The sequence below is a fragment of the Triticum urartu genome, chromosome 2A (genome assembly GCF_056163025.1).
Source record: "Triticum urartu cultivar PI428250 chromosome 2A, HENAU_Tu73, whole genome shotgun sequence".
NCBI classification, from domain to species: domain Eukaryota; kingdom Viridiplantae; phylum Streptophyta; class Magnoliopsida; order Poales; family Poaceae; genus Triticum; species Triticum urartu.
In genome coordinates this window covers 405374728-405383424 of record NC_141874.1, presented here as the reverse complement: position 1 = coordinate 405383424, position 8697 = coordinate 405374728, and the positions used below count along the sequence as shown (strand labels likewise).

General features: G+C 50.8%; 1 protein-coding gene across 1 annotated transcript; it reads left to right on the top strand.

Moving 5' to 3' along the window:
* Positions 1-6218: 6218 nt before the first annotated feature.
* Positions 6219-8239, top strand: LOC125537555 (eukaryotic translation initiation factor 5A-1). The gene is made up of 6 exons (XM_048700872.2): positions 6219-6363; positions 6472-6618; positions 7333-7455; positions 7547-7603; positions 7691-7765; positions 7856-8239. Exons 2-6 carry the CDS (start codon positions 6493-6495, stop codon positions 7958-7960), a joined length of 486 nt encoding a protein of 161 aa, XP_048556829.1. The 5' UTR covers positions 6219-6363; positions 6472-6492; the 3' UTR covers positions 7961-8239.
* The last annotated feature ends 458 nt before the right edge of the window (positions 8240-8697 follow it).

Below are 8697 nucleotides of genomic sequence, written 5' to 3'. Positions count from 1 at the left end.
TCATCCTGAAGCAGCTGACGACGACGGCGCCACCAACTCCCGCGCCCACGCCGATGCCAAGCCCGTGTTGATGCCTCCACGACGCCCAGCAGCACCGAACCCGCGCCGACGCCGCCCAGCACAGAAGCAGCTCCGACACCGCCTAGCCCGCGCACGCTGACTACGCCGACGCCGGAGGCCGACCCCTCTGAGTGATGCGTTGCGCACGCATCCAGACTTGTGACACTCTTTTTTTTTGTACGCCGGACTATTTATCCGATCGCCGAACTGTGTCCTGTGATCGCCGGACTTGTGGCATCTTTTGAGCGGGAATGACCAAGTACGAAATTGCCGCGTCCTAGGGCCGGCACCTGGGGGCGTGACTGCGAGCTAGGTCGCCCTCAGGGGCCAATCTAGCGTCGGTTCGTCCCCAAGCCGCTCTTTTTAGGAGTTCCGGGGTGTCGAACGGCTAGAGATGCTCTTAGCTATATGTTTGTAGAAATGAGTATATTGCTGATTTTTAGTAAAATCTGTTTTACTAACTTTTTTGAATAATCATTTTACAGAAAATTATTTTTGTGTTAGGAAAGTGTTAACAGGTACGTGGAGTTTCTTATTTGAATACGATCCAACCTGTTCCTATTTCCATGTGAGTTGACCCTTTTTACGTACGTGTGTTGCCTATTTTTATGTCAGTAAGTTACAGCCAGTTCATGGAAACCGTGATTTTGGGAAAACAACTACAGCGTGTTTGGCAAAAAATGGGAAGGGGAATGGGAGTTTAATGTAGGGATTTGTATTGAGATTAAACATGGGATGAGTTGTTTTATTTTCAATCCTCTGTTTGGCGCATGATGAAAATTATGTGTGAGAGTTTGATGAGAAATTGTATTCCCGTGTTTGGTTCGTGGGAATTGACAAGGAAATAGACAAGAGAAACTAACGTAAGTTATGATGAAGGGCTAATATTGACTCACTAAAACAATTCCCTTCCAACTTCCAACCCCTCCCCTGTTAATAAAACGGTGGGAGTTTTTTTGAGGGAAGGCCATCATGGCTAGCTTTATTGATTTAATATAGACATTACATCGTCCACAAGCGAAGAGATCAGACAACCCGGGGGCTCGTCTGTCCAGTTTAAAGAGGTCTTATTACAATAAGAAAAGTTAGCTAGCACATGCGCCGCTTGATTGGAAGAACGAAAACAATGCTTGAAGATAACCTTCCCTATTAAAGAAGAAACATCCACACATTCCGCGAAAATTGTTGTTGCAACATCCCACCATCTAGATTGGCCATCACAAAAGTTTATGACGTTTAAGGAATCTGATTTTGCCTCCACACGAGGAAACCCAAGGGAGTTTGCAAACACAAGACCATCACGCATCGCCGTTGCTTCAGCCATCATTGCATCTGCAACATGAGGTATATATTTGCATTGTGCTGCTAAAAAGTTCCCTTTATCATCTCTAATTACAGCTGCCGAAGCTCCTGCACTTTCATCTGCAAAATAGGCCGCATCAACATTTACCTTTATGAACATGAGGTCTGGTTTCGTCCACTTCATCTCTCTATTATCATTTTGTTTGCGATTAGCTTCATGATAATTACTAGCAATTGCCAGGACGGACATATGCCACCGCGTGGGATGTGGTGGTCTACCATCATGAGTGAGTTTACGTCTTATCCACCATAAGTACCAGCTGCCCACCATAAGAGCTTGTTTGACAGTAATATTCGGTTTCAGTGACAAGGATAAATCTGATGCAAGGAGTAGATGTTCCAATATAACTGACCCTGAGCGATCGATCAACTTTGCTTCCTCAATCATTCCCGCTATGCCTAGGCGTTCCCAGAGGTGCTTGGCATTGCAACAATCAAACAGTAGGTGGCGGACATCTTCCGCATCTTGATAACATATAGGACATGCCCCATTAGTTCCAATATGACGGTTCGTGAGTATGGACTTTAGCGGAATAATACCATGTAGAGCACGCCAACAAAAAATTTGAATTTTACGTGGGACCTTTTGTTTTCATAGTGTACTCCACATTGCTGGAGTTCTTGAGCCTCCAGGTCGCGCCATCACCGTTACATGTACTTGGAAAGATCGTATCCATTGTACTTTGTATGCTGATTTCACAGAGAACCCTTTATGATCCGGGTGCCATGCGATAAAGTCTTCGAAAGCCCCATAGTTGAGGGGAATTTGCAAGATCCTATCTACATCAACCGATATGAATATAGATCTGATCAGATCCTCGTCCCAAAAACCAATCATAGGGTCAATTAGATCATGAACTCGTGATATCAGTGTTTGCCCCCGATTTGATAAAACTCTCCTGTCCGGACTAGACGGTATCCAGGGGTCACTCCAGATGTTAATGTTCTCACCGGTACCAACCCTCCAGATATACCCCAACTTAAATGTTTCAAGACCTTTCATAATGCTCTGCCACGTAAACGAAGCACCACTCTTCAGGGTAGCTTGTAATAAACTTTCATTAGGGAAGTATTTTGCTTTCAATACTCTTGCACACAGGGAATCCGGGTTGGAGTCTCAAGTCCCATGACTATTTCCTTATCAATTCCCAATCCCTCTAACCAAACAATAGATTTGAAGTCTCGTACCCCTTCAATTCCCATTCCCTAGCTCTAACTACCCCCAACCAAACATGCTGTTAATACTTGTTTTTCTACAAACGGGGAATCTTGGGTTATTATAAATGAACGAAAACACTAATGCCCACACGTGTGGGCGTTTGCATCTCGCCCACACGTGTGCATCCGCGTCCGTTTGTGGGTGCATGAATCTTGGCATGTTTGTGGTGTCACGTAGGACTGGTCTGATGTGTGGGCATTTATCCAGTCGCACACATGTCCGTTTTATCACACGGAGGGGCCAGTGTGTGGGCGCTTAGCAGTTCGTCCACACGCCAGTTTCCACTCACGCACAAAGGCTAGTGTGTGGGTATTTGCCATCTTGCCCACACGACCGTCTCCTCTCCCACACCCAAGTTGTTAGTTGTCATGTGCTTTGCAGTGTACATGGCAACTGCCCTAGTGTGCTTGTAAGCAGGTGGCAATTCTCTTTATTTACCCGAATATGTCAGTTGCCATATATTTTGCAGGGTACACGGCAACTGCCCTAGTGTTCTTGTAAGCAGATGGCAACTTTCTCTTTTACCCGAACATGTTGTTTTGCCATGTCTCTTTGTAGCGCTACACGGCAACTGCCTAGTGTTAGTAGGTGACAACTCCTAAGGTTTTCAAATCACGGCAACTGTAGTAAACCAGACCATACATGGCAACTGCTTAGTGTTAGTAGGTGGCAACCTCTAAAGTTTTCAAATCATGACAACTATAGTAAACCAGACCATACATGGCAACAGCTGCAGTTGTCCAAAATGGCATCTGGCACTTGACCTGAGATGACAACTGCAGTTGTGCAACCATGGCAACTGTAGTTCAGCGACATGGCAACTGCAAGTAAACGGATATTGAAGAGAGTCCGGACCATGGCAACTGCGGGGACGCGTGGTGACTGTCATGCTGGGCGTGCGGGACCATGAGGTAGGTGGCTGAAAGAGGTTGTGTGGGCGTTATGCATTTTGCCCACACGTATGCGTGTGGGAGGGACCGTTAGGAAAAAAAGAGGCGTGTGGGTGCTAGTTGTTTTGCCCACACGTAGACGTGTGAGCTGGTCCTCTTAGACACCACACAAAATATGTGGGCAGATCCCTTAACGCTCACACGTGTAGTAGTTATCGTCGTCCTAAATGAAAAAGGAAAAATGTGTAAATAAAATGAAAAAAATGATGAAAGAGGAGAGGCATGTGACATGTAAGGGGATGTCACCCCACCTGCTCCTTTTCCCCCTCTCCGAGCCGAGAATGCCACTCGAGTCCAGCAGTGGCCACTCAGGGCATCTCCAGCCGCGCCCCAGGAAGGCCTCCCCAGGCGATTTTTTCGCGCCGGCGCCGAAAAACGGCCCAGTCACGCCCCCAGGAGCCCGATTTTCACCGGCTTGGGCCGAAAACAGCGCCGGCGGACCCAGCCCGAACCCCGGCGCGCTGGGGGGCGCCCGGGGGCGCCGGGGCGAGCTGTTTTGGCGCGAAAAAGACACGGGCCAGCCGCGTCAGCGACTCGGCGCCTCGTCTTCCCCCAACGGCCTCGGTTCCTGTGGGGAATCAATGGCAAGGCTGCCGCCTGTCAGCCTTGCCACCTCACGGGTGGCGCGTCACGGGACGGCGCGCCGACGCCTCCCCTCCCTCGCACGCGTACACACGGGTGCGGCCCGACTATAAAAGCCGGCGGCCTCCACTCGCCTGTGCCCACACCAGCCCCGCCCCTCGCCGCCGTCCAGCCCCTCCTTCTCCCTGCCTCTCCCGAGCGCCGCCATCCAGCCCCTCCCTCTCCCTGCCTCTCCCGAGCGCCGCCGCCCAGCCCCTCCCTCTACCTCTCCCGAGCACGCCCAGCCCCGCCGTCGCCATGGCAGAACGCTTCCCCGGAGACGAGGCGGCGGCCAACGGCTTCGCCCGCCGTTCGCTCCGCGAACAGGAGTCCTGGCTCCTGTTCCAGGCGAACATCCCGGCGCCGCCGGACATGCGCGCCGGGCCAACGGGGTGGAGACTCAGCGCCGGGGGAGTGCCCATTCCCCCGTTGCCCGACGCCGTGGCGAAGCCGAAGTACTTCGCCGAGGAGGTCGAGATCGTGCGCGCGTCCCTCACCGACGCCCAACTCTCCCTCCCCCAGTACGCCGCCGACAACCACGCGGCCTGGGCGGCGTATTTCGAGCGCCGCCAGCAGCAGCGATTGGCGTTCACCAACGGCGCGCCGGTGGTCGGCGGCCGGCAGAACAGCGAGGGGCGCCACCTCTGGTGGGGCGTCCCCGGCCGCATACTCGAGGGCGTGCTCACGTACCTCGAGGGCGGCAACGATCCGCCGTTGGCGTACCCCCCGGCGAGGGTGGCCGCCCCGACGCAGCACCGTCGCGTCGGACCATGGGCGCCAAGGAGGTTCGACGCTTCCTCTTCTTCCTCCTCATCACGCTCTTCTTCACACTCCTCCGGCTCTCTGGCGCTGCTCGGCGTCAAGGCCGAGCCCGCGGCGGAGACCCCGCTCGGCCGGCGCACTCACAGCGCCGGCATCGTCATCAACGAGGGCGGCCGGCGCGCCTCCTCCTCGTCGGCTCCTCCGCGCTCCGTCAAGCCAAAGACGGAGCCGGGGCTGGCGCCGGTGAAGACGGAGCCGGGGCTGGCGCCGGTGAAGGCGGAGTTCGACGACGACGACGCGGCCCTCGAATGGGCGCGCCAGGACTCCATTGCGATGGAGAAGGCGCGCCGGGAGAAGGAGAAGGAGCGCCAGTGCGGCGCCCTACGCCGCTTCGAGGAGCGCCGACGCGGCCGCGAGGAAGGCGGGGTCATCGTCTTATGCGACAGCGAGGACGACGACGACGCGCTGCCGCTTGTTCGCCATGGCGACGCCGGGCAGGGGTCCAGCAGGGGCACCCGCGTCAAGGAGGAGAAGGCCGACGACGACGATGGCGGCGACGGCGGCGACGACTTCAGCCCCTTTCTTTTTTTTTAGATTAGGTTAATGTAATGTTTGGACGAATTTTGCCGAAATTTGCCATGTTTGGCCGAAATTTAACTAGTTTTTATCATAACTTCGCCGAACGGTTTTTTTTTAATACGCGCCTGGGGGCGGCCCTGGGGGCCGACGGCTGGGGACCGACTCGCCCTCAGGGCCATTTTTTGCGCCGGCTCATCCCCAGGCGACGCTTTTAGACGCCCCCTGAGAAGCCAACGGCTGGAGATGCCCTCAGGTAAATCTTGTGTTATGTACAACAACAACTGGTGCACTTTTGTCACGTCTACTGCCTTGGTCTCTTTACAACTACAGATAGTCATTTCGCTGCGTCTTCATGCACGCAATGCAATGCTCCAGCCATGATAGCGTGCCGTCGGCCAGCAAAGCTTCGCTCATACAGTCATACTATCTATCTGTCCACAGCATCTGGCCTATTGCTTTACGACCATCAGCAAGCTTTGTTTTTCCCGAATCACATGCTCGCTTATTTTATCTCCTGTGAAGTACGAAAAATAATACGGCCCACTCTGGGTCTTGGGCTGAATATATTTCCCGTACACATGTCTTGTTCATGGGCCAAAGGAAGACCAAATCCCCATATCGAGAGGTGGGAGGCCCAGTACAGAGTGATGTGACATACGGCCCAATAGAAGCAACGCCCTATCCGGCGGCGGCTATCCCCATCGCATAAAAAGCTGGGAGGTGAGGCTAACCAAGAACCCTAGCCTCCGGATCCATCCATCCGCCCCTCGCTGCCGCTGCGTCTCGTCTCCACCACCCCACTTGCCCCCGGTGAGCAGCGCCCCCCATGCTAATCCAGATCCGCCGGAAAATCCAGTCGATTTCAAGTTTGCCCTTCTCAACCTCCTGTTTTCGTTGACCTCATCGTTGTTGTTCCAGGACTCAGGAGGATCGTCGGAGATGTCGGACACCGATGAGCACCACTTCGAGTCCAAGGCCGACTCCGGCGCCTCCAAGACCTACCCGCAGCAGGCCGGCGCCATCCGCAAGGGTGGACACATCGTCATCAAGGCCCGTCCCTGCAAGGTCTGTGCCTTTTCCGATCTGTTCTTACCATATGAAAGCTCTTATGTCTGGTTGGTTGATGGATGCGTCTGGGGATCTGCTGCGGCGATCTGTGCTAGTCGGGTGCAGATTTGCAAGTTGTTAGATCTACAAGTCAAAGTACCAGGCTTTGCTGTAGATGTGGATGGATATGCACTGGTTCATGATATCTGTTGGCGCTACAAATTTACCTTGATTTCCTATATCCACCGCTATGGCTTAGGATCTTTTCATTAGCTCCGACTGTGTCCTCAGTCCTGAATTAATTTTGGGAATATTGTTTCAGTAAATCTTAAAACGCTTCTAGATTTGGCAAAGGTGCTAATTATAGGCGATGTCCGTTTTGCAGGGAATTTACGGACTGTTTAATTAGTAGTTGGCATAGTTGTAGTTTTCATAGTTTGCTGATGCATCCTATTTATTCAGTTTTTGGACGCTGATTTAAGTACTATTACTATTTCTGGTTATGTAGCTGCTACCACTCAGTAGTTGTTCTTGTATCAGTTTAAAGCTGTGCTGATATTGTTTCATTTGATTATGCGAGTGTTTCCTGTTGGGTTATTGTTGCTTTGTTTTACTATGCGCATCTGATTGTCTAATTGCTGCTCCAAACTCAATAGTTCCTGCCTGCCACCAGAAATTGCTTTGTGGTCCAGCATGTTCTGAAGAATCGTTTTGGTTTAATCTTTGTGCTAGGTTGTTGAGGTCTCCACCTCCAAGACTGGGAAGCATGGTCACGCAAAGTGTCACTTTGTTGCCATTGACATCTTTAATGGAAAGAAGCTTGAGGATATCGTTCCTTCATCCCACAACTGTGACGTAAGCTACACGGAAATGCTTCATTTTGTTGGTTTCTTGTTATTCACTCAGCAGATCTTATTTAGCCTTCTCTGTTGTGGTATTTGTTCAGGTCCCCCATGTTGACCGCCAAGATTATCAGCTGATTGACATAACTGATGATGGATATGTATGTTTCATTTTCAATCTCTCCTTCCTTTTCCATTTATGTGCAAAGCATTACCCCTATTTTTAACTTTGTGATGGCTTTCTACAGGTCAGCCTTCTAACTGAGAGTGGCAACACGAAGGATGACCTGAAGCTTCCCACTGATGATGTTCTGCTTGGCCAGGTCTGTGCTTTAGCTGTTAAAACTTGTTATGAGGCACATCATATCTACCCATTGCACTCTCTTGATGTTTCTTTGCTCTGTGAAATGCAGATCAAGACTGGATTTGCTGATGGCAAGGACCTGATCCTGTCTGTGATGTCCGCCATGGGTGAAGAACAGATCTGCGCTGTGAAGGAAATCGGTGGTGGCAAGTAAGCAGCTGTGCGTGGTTGCCTACCTGCGATACTTGGTATCTAGTGCTTCTGGGTGTTTGAGATACACATACATAGGCATCAAGATATCTGTTGGGTGAAACAAGTTTGATCCAGATTTGTGTGTTTTTTACACCGAATGCTCGAGGTGCTGCTAGTACTTTGTTATCTATCTATCTATCTCTATTATAATACCCTTTGGAATTGGAACTGAGTGGTGGCTGGAACTTAGATTCCGGTTTGCTCATCCGCCCTATCTCTATGAATGAATTGGTTTGGGTTATTTGTGGTTTGACTCCTCTGCATTTTCTGGTTTATTGTAGTGGGAGAAGAGTAGTTTAGGATTTTTGGTCATCATTTGGGTTGTCTTATCTTGGTTAATGCTATGTTGGCGGATTTTCTCCAGAGGTTTGGCATGCAGTTGCCTAAAAATATGCGCGTGTATGGCCCTCCTTTGGTCGTAATCTTAATCATCTTGTAGTATAGCGAACAACTCCACCGTGACTGACATTGATTATGCGCTCGTGGAAGGAGGTATAAACTGATGCTTGCGTTGAACCTTCCGAGTATGCCCTGTAGTTCTAATCAAACTCAACGCAAATGATTCTACACTTCTCTAGTCCCTGTTTTCCAGGAAGCGTATTTGAGAAGGAATGTTAGAGAAGCTATATTACCCTAACTTTCCTTCTTTCTGTTCGTATGATTATGGCTAAAATGATTTAAATTAATTTTCCAATTGAT

Coding starts and splice junctions, on each gene's coding strand:
- LOC125537555 (XM_048700872.2), top strand. CDS start 6,493: ATGTCGGACACCGATGAGCACCACTTCGAGTCCAAGGCCGACTCCGGC. Junction 6,619..7,332: donor TCAAGGCCCGTCCCTGCAAG/GTCTGTGCCTTT, acceptor TCTTTGTGCTAG/GTTGTTGAGGTCTCCACCTC. Junction 7,766..7,855: donor ATGATGTTCTGCTTGGCCAG/GTCTGTGCTTTA, acceptor TGTGAAATGCAG/ATCAAGACTGGATTTGCTGA.